Raw genomic sequence first — 24,845 nt, 5'->3', positions numbered from 1 at the left:
GAGATTAAGAACTCCTTAACACCCATTAAAACTACCGGTGGTAGTTTTAGAAAGCTACTTTTAAATGTCATGTCACACTAATTCCTCTTGTTAAAAGTGTCTTTCAATGACAGCTTTTAATTTTGATAAACACTAATTTTGGATCTTTCATGGTTATTGCTTTCTATGACCTAAGAAACCTTTGGTGCCCTCCTGTCAAAGATACTTGCCTATGTTTTTCCATAAGAAGCTGTCTACTTCAGCAATTACATTTAAGTCAGTGACCAATCTCAAATTCATTTCTGTGAGGTGGGGGTCATAGTTCATTGTTTTCCCACATGGGTGCTTAGCTGTATTGGTGCCATTTGTTGAAAAGACTTTCCTTCTCTGTTGGACTGCTTTACTGCGGTTGTCAGAACTCAGGTGGCCACACAAAGGTGAACTGGTTTTCTGGCTCCGTCTTCTACACCGTTGGCTTATTTGTTCATCCGTAGGCCAGCATCACACTGTCTCGATTACCAGGTACTAATTACAGCACTCCTACTGCTTTGAAAACTTTAAGCCTCCACAAAGAGGGTATATAAATTAAGTTTAAATAAGTGAATGAGATCAAGATTAGCCTAAAATAACCCTTATAAACCCATTTTTTTAAATTGCATCACAGCTTTGAAAACACTCCATAATTACTATCTTATCCAGAGCCAGAATATATTTACCCACAAACAAATGAAAACCTACAAATTCTTCCTTATGACCTTTAACTGAAGTTATGTATGAAAAATATTTTATTACCTTTTCTACTCAGTTTCCCACCAGGTTTTATCCCATTATTAAGTAGCACCTCAGTGTAGTAAGTTTAAAAATGACCCTTTAATAAGTCCTGTGTCTGAAGCTGGAAACAGATCCACAATCTCCCTATATGTGTTTAAACTTTTCTCCATAATGAAATGTTAAAAAGTTATGTATCAGTTTCAGAATGTGCCCCAAAAAGTTGATCATAGAAGTTTTATAAAGTTTTCTTGAAAGTTTAACTTGGAAAAGATTGGGAACAAGAACACAATATTATTTTTATAAAATAAAAAACAAAGCAACTCCCAAAAGCAATGGTGAGGAAAAACTCCTCTGAGGGCAAACTGTACACGGCTCCTGGAAACCACTGGACTGTACACTTTTGTTCAGATTGGCATGTGAGGGTCCTCCGCCACCAACACCCTCTTAAATAAAAAGCAGATGCCCTGAATTGTCAAACCTCCAATATTTTATAAAAACACAGATTAACAGCCGGAAAAAATGTTGCCAAGCTAACACCATAAATCTTTAGGATTTACTATTTGTTCTTAACCTGAAATTTTGCTTTGAAAATAATACTCACACCTTCTTGAAACAGTTTTACAATACATAAATAACCCCACACACTTACAGTTTGCGAAAATAAAATTGGGATGTTTATTACTTTTTCTACTGGCAGCAATGAAAATCACTAGAAGCTGTACTTTTGTCCTTTGCAAATGACCTGCATTAAAATTATACTTTTCCAAATAATTAATATAGGACATAAAATTCAGTTTTAAAATCCTCAAAATATTTAATTATCCAAGACAGAAATACTGATTTTTTTCCCACTAATGATGAGAACAAGAGATCAAGTTCAATCAAGATCTGACATTTATAAATTTTAAGCATTTGACAGAGCTAAAAGATCAAAGGATTAAGTTTGACAGTTACAGGTAGAGAATACCATTTGTTCATTTTCTAGGTCCATTACAGTAGCTCTATATGCAGGGAGTCACAGAAGTTCTCAGATCCAATGTCAAACAATGGAATTGGGGCAAGTACTCTCGACATCATTTGTATCTAATAGGCACTCCATGCACATGATGCAGGTGGGGAAGCGTCTGTGGGTCCATGCATTAAAGACAGAACAGACCGGCACTGTTGCCAAACGTGCAGAGTCAGTCAGGGTGTTGCTCAACGTTCTTTACACTTAACGGTTCCCATGGAAAGAAACGCAGAAGCAGAAATGTGTACACATCCCAAAGCATCTTCTTTATTTGGTTTCCTGTGCTTTCTTTGCGTTCTGTTTTTCTTTTGCCTAGAAATCAAAGGTAGTATATTATAAAATCTTAAAAGTCTGTTTCAGAGCATATTAAAAGAAAATATCTAACAGCATTCTTAAGCTAAAAGGCTTGTAATGTATTGTTGGTAAGATTTCTTAGAGATTTGCAACTATTTCTGGATGATTACTTATAATTCACTCTCATTCAAAAAATCATGTTTGCTTTGTACTTCTCATCAGAATTTGAAATGTATTATTTTAAATCTAGTAACTTAAAATACATAATTTACTCCTTAAAATACTCCTTCTGTGAAGTCATACTGTATTTCAAAACAATATATTTATATATGTGCCCACTTCTCATTCAAATAAAATATGTAAGAAAAACCCTGTCCTAGTTTCTGCATATTTGGATGAATTTAACACAAGTGTTACTAAACTTTGCTTATATGACCTGAGACGTGTTTCACACGTTATCATAATCATACGGCTCGAACACAGTAATTCCATTTTAATGTTCCGTAGACGACACAGGCAGAGTCTAGAGATGCTGTGGACCCGGCCAAAGTCACATGGCTGGTGCACAGTAAGCCACAGCAGTGGCCCCAAGACGTGCGCTCTGCAGGGTTGCTGCTCAGTGTGCACACAGGGACACAGGCCCATCGAGGTACAGAGATTCTGTGAAATGCCTGCCCGAGGCTCTACGTTTCTAACTAACTCTCAGGATGGCAGTTCTGCAGGTCCGCAGACAATACGTGGAGCAGCAAGATTTGAGAGTGCTGGAATGCAACATCCCTTCCACTCGGCCCTCAGAACCAGAAAGGGACACATCAGACTTCTGCCGTGACACAACCGAGAAGAACTTCCTTAGATTAAAAATAAGGTACTTAGAGAACAATTATCATCTTTTTCAAACGATACATTAGGTAATGTAATTATTATACAACTTTATGATAAAACTGAGAGCTGTGCCCTAGAATGTCTTAAAAGTAAACATTGTGTGCCATATAAAAAATAATAAAATTGCCTGCATGAACATTTTTTAACAAGCACAGTTTATAATTTGATATGTATTTCTCATACAAAGAATTTTTGTTTCCAAATAATAAAAAAACAGTAGGTTTTAGACATAATTTGAAGTAAAAATATGTGCCTCTTTCCTTACTGATTTCTGAATATACTCTAAATATTACTGACTATGTAGGAGGATTAACAGGAATGAATTTACTGGTTTATGGCATAAACTTTAGAACACACACGAGCAAAGGAAGACATATAATGCAGAAAGTGCCCATACATTTATTTAACTACATAATTCAGGTATAATTAAGGATAAGTCAAATTAAATAAGTTAAAAATAGTTACCACCATTTATTAAGCACTTACAATGTACTTTACAGATATGATCATTTAATTCTTAAGAATTCATGAACTAGGTATGACAATTTACAGAAAAGGTAATAGATTCTATGTATAATAACTAAAAATACCTGCTAATAGGTTACATACATATATTCTGTTCTGCCTTTGTTAAAAAGTAAAAAATACACCCTGGCTGGTGTGGCTCAGTGGATTGAGTGCCCACCTGTGAACCCAAAGGGTCACCAGTTCAATTCCCAGTCAGGGCATAGGCCTGGGTTGCGGGACCAGTCCCTAGTAGGGGGCACACAAGAGGCAACCACACATTGATGTTTCTCTCCCTTTCTTTCTCCTTCCCTCTCCACCTCTCTAAGAATAAATAAATAAAATCTTTTAAAAAATACTATTGGATTTCCAATAACATGGAAAAATATACTGTTAAGAAATACCTTCCTTCTGCATAGTATGCCAATGAGATACCAAAATTGCTGAATCAAGTTAGATAAGTCTGTAATCATAGGTATTAATGTACACATACTACAAATAACTTTTTCTACCCTATTTATATTAAGGGATAGAAAAAGTTCTGAAGATCTGTTATCTATTACCAATTCAGTTACAATGTCTTAGTAAAATGTGGACAAAAGTCAACATTGTGAAGTTGCTTTGAATGCCCCATAGCAACTGAATTTATAGTTGTACATTATGGTAGGTTATTCGTGGGTTAAAACTTGGGATAGACAAGGATTCAGAATTACATGTAAAGGTCGAGAGAAAATTTTTAAAAGAATTTTAAGTATACTTGAACAAGTTAAAGTTTTACAAATAATATATTTATCTGACTTTATTATTTTTTAAAGATTGTAATTATCTTTAGAGAGAGGGGAAGGGGGGAGAAAGAGAGGGAGAGAAACAGTGTGAGAGAGAAACATCTATGGGTTCCCTCTCACACTCCCAAAAAGGGACCTGGCCCACAACCCAGGCATGTGCCATGACCAAGAATCAAACCAGTGACCTTTCGGTTTGTGAGGCGATGCCCAACCCACTGAGCCACACCGGCCAGGGCTATCTAATTTCATTTTATATTTAAGGTTCAGATTTGATATACGGTATGGCACCAGAGGTTTTATGACAATGTATTACTAGGGTTACCTCCAGAGCAGTTTTTATGTAACATACAGTCAGTGAACTCATCAGATGAGGGTGGAAGCTCTCATACAACAAAAACATTGTGAAGGCAAGACCTTAACCTGATCTGTGACAGCCACATGCCCTGGGAGATTCAGTCTTCACCCTTGCTTTGCTACTCAGGAGGATGAAAAGACTTCCAGAGTTCAAACACATTCCTGCCACCACAGGCTGCAGCGACTGCCTCAGCTGCCCAGAAACCTGACCGGGGTGAGCTGGGGTTCAGCAACCCCACCTGGAGGAGTTGTGTCTCTCCTGTCTGGTTCCTTCTACCCTCTTTCACGCTTTGTCCTCATACTGTACTTTCCCTTGGCTGGGGGGAACAACACTTCAACTTAACAATCCATTTCTGAATTCTACAAGTAATTTTTCTTGGATGTATTACCATTAAGTGACTATCACTATTAAAGCCTTTATGTTAAAGGTAATTATAAATTTAATCTCAATCTATTCTCTTTTTAAATTTTAACCACATTTGCCTTATCAGCAGAAAGTGGTATTTTCCATGATATTTCCTTTTTAAAAATAAGATGAGAATATATTTGTGCTATGGAAGCTGATTTATTGGTACAGATTAAGCATTTAATTCTAAAGATTTAAAATTTTGTGGATGTGAAACCCTTCCTCTAGGATCTTTCCCATAACTTTTTCTGGCACTTATAAAATAATAGGAGGAAAAAAAGCTATTCAGCACAGTACTGTAATTATTTTTTCCCCAACTCTACCATAAATTGCTTAAAAGAAGTATCTTCTTCATGTGTACAGTCGTAGATTTTAACAGAGTGCCTGAACTATGTTTGCAGCTACATAAATGATGAGTAATTAAAACATTTCAAAAATTTTAATCAAGTAATGATCTGAATTCTCTTCAGTATCTAGGGAGATAACATAGCATACAAGAAATATATGTATCTCAGTAGTGTATACACGGTATCAATAATCAAAGAACACTTTGGAGAGACAGACAAGAGCTAGGAGGCCAGGAACAACCCATTCAATGAAGCAAATGAAAACACAAGAACAGACGGCCTGGGTGGTTCCACCAGCATCCAGCGCTCCTGTACTGCCACCCTGTGTTCAATTGGGAGCTCAGGAACTACAGTTCTGATGCAAAAGCTGAAAACTTTGGGTTGTCTAACTAGCCTTTTTTTTTTTTAATCTGGAATTATACTGTGATTAAAACCAAACAAAAATTATCCTTCTCCCAATTTTCACAAAATACTTACAGTACAATTTTAAAGTGAAATATACACATTTAAAGTTTATCTAATAACATCATCTGCTCCTTACTACTGATCTATCTGACATATGATATGATATGATATGACATACATAAATCTGACATATATGATCTAGAAAAAAGTCTACATTATTAATTAATTTATTGTTTTTAATAGAGAACTATTTCATAGTGCCTTATACAAAGAACACAAGAGCTAGGTACTCTGTTAAGTGAGCCAAACTGAGAGTCAAGAATCTTAATTGTTAATCTAAAACTTTAAAAGTCAGTTTCCTATCTTGGACTTTTATAACTTTGATACCTTAAAATACATGGATAGAAAAATGTATATTAAAAAGAGAAGATTTAGCAGCCTTCTGCAAAAATTTTTGCATTTAAAGGTAAAAAGCACACGATTCAGGATCTGGGAAATAAGGTACACACAAAAATGTTAACTTACATCTCATATTACTTAGAATTTATGACCATGTAAAACAGCTGGGTTGAAGTGTACCTTTGCTTTATAAACTTGAAATTAATAAGAAAAAATATACCTAGCATGTATATTCTGGTCTTTAAGTAAATGGTCTAGTATTTTCTTTGTCTAGGAGTTGTCTTCTCAAAGTATGTCTCAAAATGTGGTACTGACCAGCTGCCTTAGAATCACTTGGCGGAAGGAGAGTTTCTTAAAGGCTCCTTCCCCTGTATCTGAATGTCTGGAGAGGGGCCAGGTCACATGTATTTTAAAAAGTACCCAGCGAGGGTCACTTTCAGAAACACTGATTTACAGTATAAACTTAAAAACAATTTTAATTTGTTTCACGTACTGAACAAATCTTTCAGTACCTTATATTAAAGAAAAAAAGAAATTTAGAACGTTTCACTAACCAATGCTAGTTTCCCATCAGTGGAAAGAATACTAGCTTCCAGATAACAAAATTCAACTTTTTAGTGTTGGCTACATTTTTTCCCTCATCGATGTCTGTTCTAGTTCTAAATTCTACAATAACTCAAATGCTTGCTAAATTAAATAAGGAAAGTCTATTATTTCAGTTATTAACATTAACAGCTGTCTTTAACTTAAAGAAAGGAGAATGTTTTCAGTTTTATTCTGCTATGGGCTGGGACACTGGGGACCTGGATGGCACAGTAGGGGACTATCCCCTGTTTTTCTCTACAAACACCCGGCTGAACTAATGCTCATCTAGAATATAAAACTGTAGGTAAAGGCAAGTAAACAAAAGTCAAAAGCTTCAACTAATCTTACCTCTACGTAATAAATGAAAAGCCAAAAAGAATTTTGTTTAGGGGAACCTAAATCCCATTTAATATAGGCAGTAACACTGTAATGACGATCCATGATAACAGGTGGGCCCTGATTTATTGGATGTAACCTATATGAAGGTCCACCTGCTGTGCTGTATACCTCAAACTAATACAAGAGTGTGAAATGCAGATTATAATTGAAAAATTTAAAAAGAAAAAAAAAATCCACAAAGACCAAAACATACATACAGAGAGAGATACAAGGTATTCACCAGGAAAATTCTTACCTTTTCTTTTTTTAAAAAGATTTCATTATTTTTTTAGGGAGGTGGAAGAGAGAAACATCAATGTGAGAGAGAAATATCAATCAGCTGCTTCTCGTACACGCCCTGACCAGGGACCAAACCCCGCAACCCAGGTAGGTGCCTTGACTGGGAATCAAACCAGCGACCTTTCACTATGCAGGATGATGCCTAACCAATCCAGTCACACCAGTCAGGGCCTTACCTTTTCTACAAGTGGTATTAACTGCTGGTGTTCTGCTAGTGTCTTTAACAATTCCATAATGAAAGGCAGGTAATTGTGCTTCCTTCTGATATTTTCAATCTGAAAATGAAACAAATATCAAACCACACTAGCTTTACATTCCCACTAAGTTTCTGACATTTTAATTTTGCATACAATTCAGAATAAATATGGGGGAAAAAAACCCTTCCATTTTCAAAGAAAATTTTTTAAAATAATGAGATTACATTCCTACTGAAAAAAAAAATACAATAAACATACTGAGTTTCTTGGGCTTGGCTTCCTACTATTGGTTTAGCAAATAACAGAGGCTTTTAAGAGTCTAATCTAAGATTGTTTATGAAAACTTAACTTATGAAAGCAGCGCTCCTGCTACCCACCACACTTGTGCAGTCATTAGGCTGAGCCTCATGAGACTAGCTTTATTCTGGGATCAAGGTTAATCTTTCTTTGAATTATTTTCAATCAAAATAGGGTAGAATGTAGGGGAAAATCTGTGCTTCAGTGGAACACTAAGCATGGTCACACCCTCCCAACTTATGTGATTCTAGCCTTATACTGCCATTGAGCTATGAGATATTCTGTCTGGCAGAGGTTCAACATACTTCACATTGACCATAGGAAAAAATGATTCCCATCATTTGTAAATTCATTTCAACATTCCTTTACTTCCTCTAAATTTGAGCTGCTTTGAGTTCTCATATGAACTAGTTATGACATCGTACAGATTCCCTCAAGTAATGAATTAAAATCTTAACATGTTCATTTTATATAAGTATGAGAATCATTTTACCACTTTTTGAGCAAAGCATTCTCAAACAATATACCAGGTAAAGATTCTGAAAAACTACTTTGTGTTTTATGCTAGGCAAATATTAAAAATTATGTAATAACCCTGTATTTGACTATATTAAGTGTTTGGATAGTTACTGTTTTCTATCACATTAAGTGAAAGATGAACATTCACACTTTCATCCCTTATTTCCCTGTCTCCATGCACCGGGCCCTCCTTTTCCTGCCTGGAATACTTGGGAGCCAGTCACTACCACTCTACCTGAAGAAATCCCACTAGTTCAGGGCCATTTAGTTTATTTAACAATCATTTGCTGGCTATTAAATACAATGCAAACCAATGTGCTCATACCACCATGGTGGGCAATAAAGAGACAATCCTTGCCTTCAGCTGAGCCTCGAATGAATAACAATGCTCTTTGCACTGTGACATGCGTGACAAATGACAGCAGTACCATGTCCAAAGTCACGTCCCTTCACTCTTTTCACTTTCTCTGAAAAAAGCTTATCAGACAGATTGCAAGTGAAGGAGAATGATATTACTAAAGACAGCCTTGCTTTGTAGTTGACTCTAAATAATAAAAATGTTTGACATAAATAAATGAAAAACATTTTAAAACCTGAAAAATTGGAAAACAAAATAAAAGAAATAAACCCATTTGTGTATCAAATCGGTAATACAACCAATCCATACCAAGAGAAAAGTTTTTCAAGTGAATTTAAAAACAAAGTAATTTGATTATATACATAAAATGGGATATATCCTAAGGAAAAAGTTAACATAAGACTTTCCAGTTGTTATCAGCACTCCCAGTATTGTTATTCTCAACTTTATATAACTTATGCATATATATGTGTATATATGTATATATACACATTCTACATATAACAAAAAGCATGTAAATATTTATTTATATACATATGCTATAGACATGTAGCAGAAGGCAAATAAGTAATTATGTTACTGTTGTCAGGAACCCAGATTTTCAGCTTAAGAGAAAAGATACAAATGCTTCAAGTATAAAATCCCTTTAAACCTATTATTTGAATATTAATATGGAATTCATATTGTGTTTTCTCTTCAAAAATAGAACAAAAAAGTCAAACAAAAATGTATTTCTTAGCTCCGAAAAGACCTAGAAATAATGACCAATCAGCATCACTGAGCACCCTGAACACTCAAAGGGCGGTTCCTAAATACCACTTCCCAGCAAAGGACCCAGGGCTTTTTGAAGAACACGGCTGACTCTAAGTCTGCAGCAGGAAATGTAAAGGATGGGTCTGAAACATCTTGTCATCTAGAAGGGACAGAAGAAAGCTACCAAAGATGAGGAGTCCTGTCCGAAGGACTCAGCAGACAGCTGCAAGCGGCTCCTACTGGCCAAAACGGGGATAATTAGAGCATTCATAATCACTGCCATAAACTAAAACATCAAATAGGTTAAAAATCTGGTCATAATAGTACTTAAAAAAAACTGAGATTGAAGAAACCTCACTAGTTACTTCTGTAGAGCGCCACAGAATCAACCCCATGGTTCTGAAAACTAGTAAACAATGGGAGAAAAAGGATCTATCATTCAACATACCTTCACGTCAAAACAGATCACTCTACATTAAAACATTGAACAAACAAATTTTAAAAGTACCTTATATCTTTTTAATTTCTGTACTTCTTCTTCAATAAGCATCTGATTTTTGGCAACCTCTGACTGGATAGCACTTAACATATTACCCTGATCCGTATCCATGGGCTCCTCCTTAGGAAAAAGAAAAGAAATAACACACCCTAATGACTGAGGCTTAAGTCCAGGATCTTTTCAAGTGATAAACACAGTACAGTTCTCTTCAAATTTTACTCTCAGTACAGGAACTGAATACCAGCGTCATGAGTGCGGTATTAAAGGCTAAAAGCCCTACGTAGTGCCCTCCACATCTCCATGTTTTGCAACACAGAAACGTTCACTCAGCAGTCCACACTGTGATACACTTCAACACTGGGCCCTTCCATTCAGCCACAAACTTGTTTCAATGTACTCTTTAGAAAATGTGATCAAAGGAATGTAAAAATTATCTGTTACCAATTCTCTTGCCCAATCCTATTTACTACAGAAAGATAATCAATCATAAAGACTATAGAGATTATACGTCACTCTAAATGTACCCAATTGATCCTGTGGGAAATGTAGTCTACCTTGCTATATATTTAATAGCAGTAAATAGTCAATTGCTAACATGTAGTTAACACATACTACTTGTCAGTCATTGTCTAAATCAGTGATTGATGTATATATAAATATATATAATTCAGTTAATCCTCACAACAACCTGCAAGGTAAACACTATCATCCTCATTTTACATAAGAAACCGAGGCATGAAGAAATAATGCTCAAATCCATACATTCCCGTGGTGGCAAAGCCGAGAGCTGAATCCAGGCAGCCTGACTCCTAGGTGTGTTAACCACCACTCAGGACACAGGTGTATGTTTAAAAAAAGAAGTAATGGAAGGTAAGGAAGAAGGAAGGAAAGTAGGAGGGAAAAGGAAAGGAAAAAGTAAACACTTCCCCTGAGAAAATAGCTAAGTTTGAACTCTGTACTTAAAAACATGGCCACGAACCTCGGCAAGCTGTCTTTGTAACTCTGCTATCTTCTGTTCATATATCATTTTTCTGTCAGACACAATGGCCATTAAGTTAAATCGAATTTCACCTTCACTGTACCTAAAAAAAGTAAAAGTTTATAATGTAACAAAGAATTGTAACACTATTACAATTAAGATAGTCTATAGTGATTAACCCCGTGATTCTCTGGGAGAGCAAAGTCAATGGTTCATGTATTGGAGATTCAATGTAGAAAAAGATGCCAGTTCTCCTCCACAATTTCTGTCAAAATCCTGTCAAGAATTTTAGCAGATACAGACAAGATTATATGGAAATTTATATGGGAAGGCAGAGGGTCTATACTTTGGAAGGACAGGAACCCAGCTGAAGGCATCAGTTCACCTGATGTCAGGGCATATAGCCAGTGACCGAGACTGCAGCACCGGCAGGGGGCAGGTGGGCCATGGAACAGTGGCGAACCCAGAGGCAGACCCACCCACTTAACTTCACACCACATATAAAGTTAACTCAAAAGGCAGTAAATGCCAGACTTCAATGAAAAATGTTAAACTATAAACCTTTTAGAAAAAAGATGTAGTAAAGTCTTTGGAATCTAGGGCTAGGCAAAGAATTCTTAGACTTGACAATAAAACAATTCATAGTGGGGAAGACTGACTTCATTGGGATTAAGAGCCTTTGCTCTAAAAGACCACATTGGGAGCATGAGGGGATGGGCTACAGACAGGGAGAGAGTATCTGCAGGCAACGCGTCTAAGGACTAGTAGTTCCTAGAGTATGTAAAGAACTTCAAGGCCCAACAGTCAAAAAAAATCCAATTACAAAATAGGTAAAAGGCATGAAAAGGTTTTCCACATCATTAGTCATTAGGGAAATGTGGATTAAAACCACAATGAATCCCTACCCACCGATCAGGATGGAAATTTAAAAATTTGACAAAACCAAATACCAGCAAGGATGTGAAGAAACTGGGTCACTCATGCACTGCTGGTGGGAATGTAAAATGGTACAGCTACTCTAGAAAAGAGTTTGGTAGTTTCTTAAAAGTGAACCATGAATTTACCATAAAACTCAGCAGTGGTGCCGAGCCCCTGGGCACTTATCCCAGAGACATGAAAACTCATGTTCACACAAAAGTCTATATACAGATGTCTGTCACAGCTCTGTGACAGCCAAAACCTGGAGACAATCCAGATGTCCACTTCATGGGGCAATGGGGCAAAAATGGCATATCCACACCACAGACTAGTGATTGAAAAGAATGAACCACTGATACACTTAACAACCCCCATGAATTTTAGAGAATTGCGCTGAGTGAAAGGAGCCAACTCAAAAGAGTAACATATTGTATGAGTCCATTTATATAACACTACACTCTTTAAATGACAAAATGCACATGGGGGCAGGGGAGGGGGTGCGGCTCAGTGGAGGGGCCCCTGGGACCATCTGAGTCTTGACTGCGTCACTGTCAATACCCTGGCTGTGACACTGTGCCCCAGTGTTGCAAGATGTCCCCACGCAGGGTAAAGGCTGCATGGGCTCGCTCTGCAGTCTTTTTATAACTGAACATGAATACATAACTATCTCAAAAAGTTTAATTTAACTGAAAAGACTGATGGCCAAAAGCAAAACTCTACAAAGCAGCTGTACGAAAGATCTAACTTAATGGAGATTTGCATGTTTAACAGAATTTAGAGATTTTCTGAAATAGACTTCCTGAACACATTCATATTAATCTAATCACAGGCAGATATCCAGTAAGCACTACTAAAATAAAAATGAAATAAAAGTGTGTAAAAATATTTAAAAACCAGAACGCCCCTCCAGTGAGATGAACTGCGCATTTACTTTTGTATCCTTTTCTCTATGACGGGCCTCACGGCGCTGATCCAGTCATCTTGATTGCACGCACCTGGGAAAGACAGACGTACAAGCACTTACAGCCACTGAAATCACCATTAATGCTACTTCACAACTTTGGTCCAACATAGCTCTTTTTATATAGTTTAGTAAATTCAGAATGGTAAAAATCCTTTTAGCATAACTATGTTCAGCTTCCTTTTTTTAAATTGACAGTTATTGGGGTAACATTGGCTAATAAAATTATATAGGTTTTGGGGTACAATTCTATAATACATCATCTGTATATTGTATTGTGTGTTCGCCACCCCAAGTTCAATTCTTATTTTTCTTAGCTACAAATAAGGAGAAAAAGAATTATCACAATTACATGCCACATGATTTTGCCACTTAGTAGGTGTTAAACAAATGTTTGAGAAGGTAATGAATTAGGGAAAAACCAGCCCCCATGGTAGTGGCAAAATACGAATTCAGTCCTTATCTGTCTGACTCCCCACCACCGTCACTATAAAAAACTGAGATCCACACATAAGCAAAACCAATTTTACCCAGTTGTTTTAATCCTCTTTTTCACCCTAAGTTTTAGCAAAGCCTCACAGTTGTATAGTAAAACCTGCTGTTCTTTTTCATCTTCCACTTCCTTTATATTTGAGTGAAATCAAAAGAGAAAATGCGGAGATCAGATCGACCACCGAACTAGGGAAAATCAACTTCTACAGAATTGAAAGAACAGTCTATTCATTTTCTACAACAGACATAAAAAAATGTTTCAATACAGCAGTAACACGTAAATCTGCATTAGACAAACTATTGGTTCTATACACGGGACAGAGTCAAAAAATTAAAAGCAAGCCCTGGCTGGTGTGGCTCAGTGACTGGAGTACAGGCCTGTGAATCAAAGGGTTGCCGGTTCAAATCCCAGTCAGGGTACATGCCTGAGTTGCAGGTCAGGTCCCCAGTAGGGGGTGCACAAGAGGCAACCATACATTGATGTTTCTCTCCCTCTTTTTCCTCCCCTTACCCTCTTTAAAAAATACATAAATGAAAGCTTTAAAAATATTATAAACAAAATAAAGCTCTTAAATTTTTTTAAGTATGAAATTTTATGAACAGCAGATAAAATTAGATTGAATTAAAAGTTTTTGTTGAACTTAAATATGGGCCATATATATTTTTTTTAATTTAATGAGGTAAAAATAAAGAGTTCAAATTTTTTTAATGGGCCTGTTATTTCTGAACTATGTCTGGACCACCAACGTCCCCTCACCCTTAATAACCATTTGTCGTTTTTGCTTAAGGTCAGTAACGAAGTGAGATCAGGGCAAATCTGCCCTTTGGCGCAAAGGGCAGCACATCAGTGCACTATTTACATAGAAACTTTGAAGAAAAATATTTTTGTAGATTAACGTTAAACACTGGAATTAAAGTGACTCTGAATGACCCGATTGTAAATGAAAATACTTTAGTGCTAGATGCTAAGAAATGCTCACGGTCCCTTAACAGTAGGTTAAAAATGACAAGAATAACTTAAGTTCACCAGACAAAGTAGTTTTTAAAAGTTAACTAAAATGTAAACAATAAATCATGGAATCTACGGTTTAAAATTTTCTCTTAGAAAAAAATTAAAGGTGCGAGTGAACTGCAGCAGCTGGCATGTCCCTCGTGTCTGTTAATCCCATCAAGTGCAGAAGACTCGAGGCCCTCACCACACTGCACTCCCCTCGCCGCCTTCCCCTTCCCTCCTCCGCAGCACGAAGCTAACACAGAGGTGAGCGCCCAATCTTTCCTTCTGGTCAAAGTGGGCTATCAGGAACAGGAACTGGGTTACCTAAATCAATCGGTCCTTCCCGCAATCCATCTAATTCATACAGTCTTCCATTAACAGGAACGTAACTGACAAAGTGAAAAGCATCTTCTTCTTTGGCTGATGTCTTTGCATCAAATTCAAACATCTGCTGTCTGCAGCAAAGGGAAAAGAGCGTAAGAGACAAACAGGCAAAGAAGGACGCAGGGCCCATCTGAGGAGACATCTCTTACCTGGCAAAGCTGTTGTGTACTTGGCGGATCACATCCGAGTTGCTCAGTGCCAAACCTTTCATCTGAAATAATTTTTAAAAGTCACCCATTAAAATAAGAACTATCACAAAGAGAGCATTTTAACAATAATAAAATTGTACTCACAGCTGCATCAAAGCTTTGTGAAAATTCTTTGAACTCTGATAACGTCTCTCCTAAATGAACATCTTGATGAGTACAGTTCAATAACACACTTACTATGGCTTGTGTAGCACAAGCATTATTAATTACCTGTAACACATACAAGTGAAGATACCAATTTGTTAGAAAAACTTTTAGCTAGAGACAATGACCCCCAAAATATAAAGTTAATAGTTTTCCAATTTTATTTCAGATATTCTTAGCATAAACATAATAAAACCTTTAATTTCCATTCTAATCTAATTTCAAGAACTTGCTGCAGTTCTGGAGTTGAAGATTCTAGGAAACCAAATACATGAAATGAACTCATAACATCACTGACAGCAATATAGTTAGGGTAGCAAGACCAACCCTTCCTGATCTAGAACAAAACTGAGGGAGCCAACAGAACTTGCCTTCCCATCCTGTTCACGTCCTCCTAAGCCAGCGCTTTTCAACTGGCTTGCTGCAAGAATTTTTAAAACATCCAATACTTGACAAGTCAGGGGTTGTCAAATAAAAAAAATGACAGCCAACAAAACAACAGCTGTTGGTGTGAATCAAAATTATGCCTTTTTTTAGTCAGATGTGCAAAAAATATAATTTTGGTGTGCAGCAGAATTCTAGTATTTAGGTTATGTGTGCCACAAGATGAAAAAGATTGAAAATCACTGTCCTAAACCCTTTCTACCTGTCCAAATTCAACCCATATTTTGGCACCCACAGTAAGCTCCAACTGACCTATGCAGTTTTTAGAGAAATTACCCAACAACTCATTTCAGTTTCCCCTCACTGCAGACAAGGGCTTCTCCCACAGCTCCCAGAGCCCCCACAGCATCCAGACCATCGAGCTGGAAAGCAGCTCAGAGATCGGTGAGCACCCACAAGGTTAACTGCAGAGATGAACTCAATTTGGTAAGTGATTGAAAACATATAGCTTAATCTTATTGCTGTATTTTGTTACTGTACTGTAATTGAATACCATGTTCTAATTACAGTCTCTTCATAAAATGCTAATTCACTTAAGAGTTTACAGTTCGGAAGTTATCTACTTATAACCTGCCTAATTTCAGAAGAAAAATTTTCAATTATCTTCCCTCTTTGATTCCTCACTCCTCTACTTTTCATGTTGCCAGAGGCTCGTGAACAGCCACCAGTTCTTACATCTTTAACTTCAGTCTGTCTGAGAAACACCTGGAAGAAGATCGCTTCCTCCATTCGGGAGCACTCCCTCCCACTTCTCACCAGTACAGTGATGCCACCACACCGCTGCAGCTCCTCCTACGGAGCTCTCTCCTCAAAGCTATCCCATAATTGACAAATTAGGGAAAAGTAACGGATCTACAACCCAATTAACATGGTTGCTGATTTCTTTTAATATCTATTTTGATCACAATCACAATTCTTTAGTAAATTTGGGTGGAAATTTTTTATTTTTAAAGGAAACTTCATAAAGGTGGTTAACTTTTTGAGAGTTAGTGTTCCCTTATCTTGGGCCAAAATTAGGGTGAAGTGACTGGGGGTAGGGTAGGAATGAAGTCAGAAGACATGAAAATTTATACGTATTCACACATTCTTTCACAATCGTGACACATTAAGAACACAATATGCACCCAACACTGGACCAGATGCCTAGCCGATGGCAGAGAATCCTGTCACACATCCCTATTATCTAAGGACTTCGAATCTATAATGTATCACTAAAGAAAAAACTTTTTTAAAGAATTAGGAAAACAGTTACATTCAAACTCATCAAATTGTACACATTTCCGTGAAGTGAGGTACAGCTACGTGTCCCTAACATACTGCCTGAACAGCTCCTTTCTCACGGCATCTCCCCAGCCTGCTGTGCTCTGTTACACTGGCTTCTTTCAATATGTCTGACTAGTCTTGCTGCCTTTTGCCATCAATCTGTTATTAATCTAGGATGATCCTCAACCTCTTTCCCCCAGTTAATACCTACTTAACCTCTAGATGTTGGGTAAACTGTCACCACAGGCACTTTTTTAGATCTCCCTGAAAGGGCCAAGTCCCACGTTTTGGTGGTCAGTGAAGAATTTAATCTTGCACAGAGGCCAGTCTGGCCTTTGTCCTTGGCTCTTGGGACATGATCTCCAAGCTCTCGAAAAGCCATGCTTCATGGAGTGCCTTTGTTTACCGGAGGGCTTTGGGCCACACAGATGGTCTAACACGGTGACTTAGGGTGGGGTTGTATGTCAACAGTTAACCAGCTCGGCCTCCAGTGCAGCTGAAGACAGATCATCCACGTAGGTGTCAACCAGGTCTTTGTGACTGAGGCCCATTGAAAACTCTGGGTACCAAGAATCTGTCGAGATTCCCCAGATGGCAACATTCTGTACACACTGTCACACATCACTGCCAGAAAAGCAGTGTCACCTCTGACCCCGCTGGGGGAAGATGACTGGGAGCTTCCTGCCTGGAACCTTCCAGGACTCCGGCCACACGTCTCCTCCCTGGGCTGAATTGAACTTGTGGCCTTTCCCTGAAATACCCCATAACTGTGACAATGACAGCTTTCAAAGAAGCCTATGCGTTTTTCTAGCAAATTGCAGCTAGATCTGAGGGTGATCTTGGGATGCCCTCAAACGCAGAATCTCAAAAGGGAGCATGGTTTGGGGGCCCCTGGACTCTGTAGTTGGTGTCTGAAGTGAGAGGCTGCTCAGATTACCTGACAGCTGCGCGCATGGCTCTCATTTCACGCCAGGGGGCACACATCACCGTGAGTTCGCCTTTCACTGACTATGTCCACGTCCACTGAACTCCAGCACCTGGCACAGTGGCTGGCACCCTGTGGGCACTTGATTGTCACTTCCTGAAAGATCCGACAGATGGAGCCAGACACACCCAGGCCCACCACAGCACGCTCTTACCACCTTCGTCAGACCTTCCTTTCTCAGTAGTGAGGTGGTCACTAGACAAGGACGTTTTACAGAGAAGCATTACCGAACTGTCCTTCCGGGACCCTCAGACAAGATGACTTCTTTTCTTAATATTGTATTAATCAGTGATCTAGACACACATACCTCCAATTAGAGCGTATGATTAGCATTAGCAGCATTATCCTCTCTCTAATTGATGCTGCTCTTTGCAGAACTCGATTTTTAAGAATGTAAAGGGTTCCTAAGAAAAAACGTGTGAGCACTGCTGAATTAAGGACACAGTGGGAACACAGTCCTGTCTGTAAAAAAGACCGCCCGCAAGACGGCAGCATACCCAAGCACCGTACCTGCTTGGCAAAAAATATCGCGTCCAGTCTGGAGTCCTGAACCACGGAGCCTGCTGGTTCTTCTCCCGGCTGCCACTTGAACAAAAAAATCAACCCATGGACAGGCCTGCAAAATAAAATACAAATTAGTGACACCAATCCTTGCTTCCTTTTGTAATCCACTGTCAGTATGGTAAATTTCACTCAGCTACTTAACAAATACAATGCAAATAAAGTAAACTCAAAATATATTTTAAAGATTTTTATTGCTGTTCTGTTGCTAGAACGTTGCCTAACACAGGTTAATAGAACTTAACATGACATCAGTTAAAATGGAATTATAATGAAAGGCTTACTCTCAAATCTATGGATAATTCATTTTCTACCTTACATCACTTCACTTAAAAAAATGAAATAAGAACAAAGCAAACCTAGAAGAAGCTGCTAACATAGACTGAATTCCGACATAGATGAGTAAAGTTCACTTAGGATGTTTGCTGATATATGGTTGACAGCATATACATTGTGAAATGTGGGGAGTGACTTTGTAGTTACTGGAGGCATGCACAATCCTACAGTGTGAATGGAAGGTGTCTCCTCATACCGGGTGAAGCCACCCCTTTCCCAAAGAAACTGTTGTTTGCCCAGGAAACAGCAAACTTCCTTCTACGCAGTATAATCTTTCTTGTCCTTTAGACAGTCCCAGTGACGCATCTATAATGAACTTTCCCTGACCACTCAGCCTAAACTGATCTCCTCCTTCTATCTAAAGTGGCTGCACTTTTTGTGGGGAAGGTAGTGGCTTTGCCAACCATCCCCTTCTTACTAGGGAAACAGGAGCTACATCCCAGCAGTCCCTGTTGTCCCTGTGGAAAGCCAACTCCTTGTCTCCATCCCAAGAACTACCCCCAGTGAAAACTCTGCCCACCTCCCTTTGCAATACAGGGCCAGCGCTTGGGGACACAGAGGTAGGAGGTGAGGAGAGAGGCCAGAGGGGTGGCTCTAGTCAAGGGGAGAGGAAGGTCCTTCTTGGCATCTCCATCTGGAATCTGCACTGTAACCACTCCAAAAGCAATGTGATAATGTAGAGACAGTTCTGAATTACTGTCAATAAATATTATAAATAGGCTTTTGTTGACGGACCTCTCAGTCCTATCTTTTAAGTTAAAATGTCTTCCATGTTCTAATACATGATCTATAAGTGAATGTTGTAAAAAGTCAACCCATTACTTTTTAATTCCTTGCAAGTTACTTTTTATCTCGGAGTCTCAGGTTCTTGATTATAAAAGGAGAATAATAACTCCTACCTCACAGGATTGAAAAAAAGACTTGAAGGAGATATTGTATTCAGCCTAGGGTAATCCAACTAAATAAACAGACAAAAGTTTGCTCAAGTATAGACATATTTTTAATGCAGCTAAAATTATACTCACTTCAATTTTTCAAAATTCTCAGGCTCTAAACTCCATATTTCTTCTACTTGGGCACCTCGGCAACCTGAAATAAGAAATTATTTGTTTAGAAAACAAAACACATAACTCATTTTTTCCCTTCACCATATTAGTTAAATATTAACTAAAAGAAATGCACATTTGGGGAAAGTAAGACACGAGAAATTAAAATGGTAAAACTGATACAGGTCACAGTCTAATCCTATTACGTCCTTTACTGTTTTCTCACCATTATTTCTTACCATTATTTGCAATGGGAGTATATTGCTTTTATAATCAGAAAAAGTTTCAGGAGTTCATTTTCACTGGCAGGCCACTCCATGACTGCTCCTTCTTGGTTTTTCTCTCAATCTCTGGCTCTTTCTCAACCACTTTTTTCACTCAATCGCTAAGCTTCCCCAGCTCTGCCTTTGGCCCTCTCTCTTTTTTTTTTTTCTTACTGTACGCTTTTTAAGTAGTAATAAATATCTACCACTTCACAGTGACTTTTATATCACATATTAATCTCTTTTCCTAAAATTCTATTCTCCTCTATTTTCAGCTACTCAGCGTCCCCTGTTGGGAACTGTCCTGCCTGGTTTCAGAAACTGTAACCCCTCATGACTAAGGCTGAGTAAAAAGACCTTGAGACCAGAAGCCACTTAGGAGACAAAGCTTATCTTCTCTGTAGGGGCATCGCCTCTGCCCCTTTCACCTCACCCTGCTTGGCCCCTGGAGGATGACCGGTTAGCCAATGATGGGTAAGAATCCTCAAAGGAGGGACGACCTAAGACAGGCATGGCCACAAAGGGGCCCTCAGGGAAGGACTTGGGGGGCTATAGAAAAAGGGGGTGATGGACCCTCACCCCTCAGCTTTGACATAGCCTGGGTCCTCATTCTGTCTGCAAGAAGTCTCCTAATCTCTTGGCTGCCTCACTTCCCCTACCTGACTGAAGCCCGAAACAATGCCTTAAACCTGAAACAATGCCAGAGGTGGGTGTGGCCCTATGCTGGAAAGGGCGGGTTCCCTAGGACGATGAGGCCTAAGGAGGAATGCATAAAATCCTATGAAACCTACTTTGCCAATACCCTCAATTTAAATAATGGTCCAAGCATGAAATGAGTTTGCTCCCCAAAGTTTTATGGCCCTTTAGCTATCTGACCATGACTTTAAATAAGCCCTCATAGTTCTTTGAATGTTATCTATTGTTTGATCATTTCAGCCTGACAATGACTGATGGGCTTTACATATATGCCCTGATTCCTATGCAAATTAAACCCAATAAAAGCCTGTCCAGGCAAGGGATAGGATGGGCCTTCTCTTTCACTGAGAGCAGCAGCATCATCCCTTTTCCTCCACATGATTTCTGTAGTCCGTGGGAATTTGTCTCATCTCATCTATAACACTGCAGACACGCTGGCCGGTGTCCGCATCAGTCCCCCAAACACGCTCTTCCTCTCGGACAGTGGTTCTGCACCAGGGAGATTATTTTGCCCCCCATGGACCACTTCACATTTCTATTATCTCTACTATCACACTGGGCAGTGGGGGGAAAGGCTTGGTGGCATCTACTGGGTAGAAGCCATAGGTGCTAAATACTCTACATTGCAGGGGCAGCCCCGAGAAGCAAAGCTTTATCTGGTCCAACATGTGAACAGTGCCAAGGCCAGGAAACCCTGCTCCAGTGGGACAGGTGGCAGGGATGGTGTGGGGGCAGCCTGCCCTCCAGACTGCTGTCCGTCAATGGGCCGTGTGACCACGTGACCTCTCTGCTCCCCATTCCCTCAGAGTTGTGAAGAAAATGATATCATTGTGATGTATGAAACATAATACAGTACCTGGCACATTCCACAGGTCCACTAAATGCTAGCTGATATTATCATAAAGCAAAAAGCAGCCATATGCACCAGTGCCTTCCACGTGTAAAGTGCTTTAAATGTGTTTTCTGTAACCCTTACAAGGCAAGTACTATGTGAGAAAGGTTTAGGGATGTTCAGTGGCATGCCCAAATTCACTACAGCTAGTACATGGCATGGCTGTTAGGATAATGCTGGCCCTCACAGAATAAATTAGGAAGTATTTCTTCCTCTCCGATTTTTTTGGAAAATTTGTACAGAATTGGCATTACTTATTCCTTAACTATTTGATAGAATTTACCAGTGAAAACACTATGGCTGCAGCTGTCTCTGTGAAAAGATTTTAAATTATAATTTCAATTTCTTTAATGAATATAAGGCTATACTGGTTATCTATTTTTTCTTGATTGAGCTTTAGTATTTATGTCTTTACAGAAATTTATACATTTCATTTGTCCTATCCATTAGCATTAAGGTGTTTAAATATCCCCCTATCATCCTTTTAATATCTGGAGAATCTGTAGGGGTATCATGCCTCTTCTTTCTGATATTGGTCATTGTGTGCCCTGTCCTCTATTGATCCGTCTGGTTAGAGATTTATCTGTTTTATTAATCTTTGGAAAACAGCTTTCCGTTTCATTGACTTTTCTCCATTATTTTCCTCTTTTCTGTTTCACTAAATTAATTTACACTCTGACCTTTATTATTTCCTTTCATCTGTTTATTTTAGATTTAACTTGCTCTTCTTTTTCTAGTTTCTTTAAGTGAAGGTGGGGTCATTGATTTGTTGTAGGAAAAGTAAATCCAGTCCATTACTCCTTCCTGCCTGGAGACAGAAATTTACAGCTTCCATATTTAACTGGTAGGCTATCACAGTTTGTTTTGGTACATTTATGAATTACATATGCATCGTATCAATTAAAAGTATAGTTCTCTTCCATCAGTTTCTTAATTTGATAAAAACTTTGCTTTTACCATGTTATATTCCACCAAAATTGTATCTATGCATTCACTGAATCCACTAATAATTTCCCCTCAGTGAAGAAACTTTTAAAGTAAATTCATAATATAATGTTTCACATTTGAAAGAATGATCTCCCTTATGAATGACTTTTATGAAGTCATTTTCAATTCCAAGTCTTCTGTACACAGGAGACTGGCACAATCGTTACTGGAGTGAATTAATTTTAAAATAAACAAGTTTGACTAGTGTAGTATTGGAGTGGGCTAAAGGAGGTTTACAGTTGTTTGTATAGGAAAAATACAATAATAATACAAAAAAAACCTATTTTGTGTACTCACAACTCTAAACCTACTTTTGCCCACCCCTATATTTATTAATTTAATTTTAATTTAATTAATTAATTTAATTTTAATACGTCCTTATAGGGTTTTGAAAGTACATTTTATGGCTAAACCAGCAGACATCTCAAGCTTGGTGTTTGTCAAAAACCAGACCCATTTTTCTCGTCCATCAAGTCCATCCTCTCCTACTTCACCAGCCCCCCAGGCTAGAAACCATGGAGTCATTTTCACTTCCCCTTACCTCTGGGCGCAGTTCTGTGCACTCACACACGTCAAGTTCAATGACGGTCCCCCCTCCTCTCTAACTCCTACTTCACATCAAGCCAGTCGCTCAGACTCTCACCATTTTAAGAGACTTCTAGTTTCTCGCACTTTATTCCAATCTACCCTGCACACCACACATAGTAAACCTTTCTAATTATCAAAATGTCATCTCAGCATTCGAGTATCACTGACAATTAAGTTCCCAGGGACTGACTACAGGACAATCCAAATGACACAACCTGGCCTCAGTTTATCTTTTCAGCTTCAGATACAAATACTCCTCCAGACTGTTACATTATATTTTAGTCATTTTCCCAGCTTTTCCCTAAGCCGCACACTTTTAACATCACTACTCTTTGTTTTTTCTCCTGTGTTCCTGTAACATTTTGCTTGTACTTCAGCATGGCAGGCAGTCCATCACAGTATAGTTTGTCAGTTCTGTAGAAGAGCTGTCCCGTTTTATCCACAGTAAACCCCCCCCCCAAACCCTATCAATACGCCTGAAATACGGTAGCTGAACAATATATGCTTGATAAGTGATATTCCAAATACTCAGCTAATTGCAGTAGACAGTGTCTATAGCAACGTCTAATTTTTACCCCGAGTGCAAGTTTTAATGTAATAGCTAGAATTAATAACATTTAAGGAAATGTAATCGATAAAAATAAACTCACTGCCCCCAAAAGAGGCTGGATGACAAGAGGGGCAGGAAAAAGATAAAAAGTCAAATGTGTTCATTATTCAGGGTGGAAGACGAGGAATACAGCCAGGAAGAAATTATGAGGCCAGCACGTGGCCTCTAAGCTAGAGCCCTAGCTCAAGAAAATACACTTCACCGGCCGCCAAACCTGAGCGAGAAGCAGAGCCAGCCAAGTGGCCCGTCGGTCCCGCGCAGTCAGCGTGTGTGACGTCCGTAGAACTACTCACACACTCAAGGTGTTCTGCTTAGAATAATTAGAAGAATCTCGGGGTCCTGGGCGGCTGGGGCCTCCCAACACTCCAACCTCGAGGAGGCACACCCTAGCTTTTCCTGCAGGACTGAGGGTCCGAGACACGCACCTGGGCGCACCTGCCAGGGATGGGAAACGCTCGGCAGAGAAGCGGCTGGTGCTTAAGGGGTTGGGGAGCGGGGTGACTCATTTCAATTAAGCAAGAAATTGAGAACCAGATCCCGAAAATGCGGCAGTGCAGAAACACAAGGTCCCTGCCCTCGTGGTGTGACTCTCAAAATCGCTGCGGAAACGCGACCGCCCGGGGCTGGGAAGGGGGCGGGGCCCCGCATTTCCCTACCCGGGTCCCTCCAGTTCCCCGGAGCCACCAGCTTTCTGACGCGGAGCCTTCTGACCGCAGAGAACCCTCCAATTCCAGCTCGGGCCTCCTCCGTGACCCCCTGCCCAGGACGGTCCCCTCTAGCTCTCACCGAATCCTTTAATGAGCTCGGTGAAGACCCCGGGATCGCTTTCCATGAGGCACCACTCCCCGGCATTGCCCGTCATGGCCCCGGACACACACCGCCCCGCACCACCTCGGACGCTGGCTGGCCCGGCACCAGATGCCGCTGGCCACTGATCTCCGCAAATCCGCCGCGGAGCTCGTACACCCACGTCACCCCGCCTACTTCCCGACAGCCTCCGGGCGCCGTCCCCTGCAGCGCCTCGGGCGCGGGAGGACGCTCTAGCCACCCAGGAGCCAGCGAAACTTCCCGG

The 24,845-nt window shown here is 39.3% G+C and overlaps 1 protein-coding gene across 2 annotated transcripts; it reads right to left on the bottom strand.

Moving 5' to 3' along the window:
* Nucleotides 1-1,401: 1,401 nt before the first annotated feature.
* On the bottom strand, nt 1,402-24,828 carry UCHL5 (ubiquitin C-terminal hydrolase L5). 2 transcript variants are annotated; one of them, XM_024576102.4, is made up of 11 exons: nt 24,560-24,828; nt 19,717-19,780; nt 18,305-18,410; nt 15,043-15,168; nt 14,899-14,960; nt 14,690-14,820; nt 12,850-12,913; nt 11,001-11,103; nt 10,031-10,141; nt 7,575-7,673; nt 1,402-2,071 (listed from the first exon to the last, which is right to left on the bottom strand). In XM_024576102.4, exons 1-11 carry the CDS (start codon nt 24,633-24,635, stop codon nt 2,027-2,029), a joined length of 987 nt encoding a protein of 328 aa, XP_024431870.1. In that variant the 5' UTR covers nt 24,636-24,828; the 3' UTR covers nt 1,402-2,026. The 2 variants fall into 2 exon arrangements, with proteins under 2 accessions (XP_024431870.1, XP_024431871.1); XM_024576103.4 differs by having other exon boundaries at nt 10,031-10,138.
* Nucleotides 24,829-24,845: the final 17 nt, after the last annotated feature.

The sequence above is a fragment of the Desmodus rotundus genome, chromosome 10, assembly GCF_022682495.2.
Source record: "Desmodus rotundus isolate HL8 chromosome 10, HLdesRot8A.1, whole genome shotgun sequence".
In the NCBI taxonomy this organism is placed as follows: Eukaryota; Metazoa; Chordata; class Mammalia; order Chiroptera; family Phyllostomidae; genus Desmodus; species Desmodus rotundus.
This window is presented reverse-complemented; position numbering and strand designations above follow the sequence as displayed.

Coding starts and splice junctions, on each gene's coding strand:
- UCHL5 (XM_024576102.4), bottom strand. CDS start 24,635: ATGACGGGCAATGCCGGGGAGTGGTGCCTCATGGAAAGCGATCCCGGG. Junction 12,914..14,689: donor GGAAGGACCGATTGATTTAG/GTAACCCAGTTC, acceptor TGTCTTTCCCAG/GTGCGTGCAATCAAGATGAC. Junction 11,104..12,849: donor ATAGAGAAAAGGATACAAAA/GTAAATGCGCAG, acceptor TACTTTTTTTAG/GTACAGTGAAGGTGAAATTC.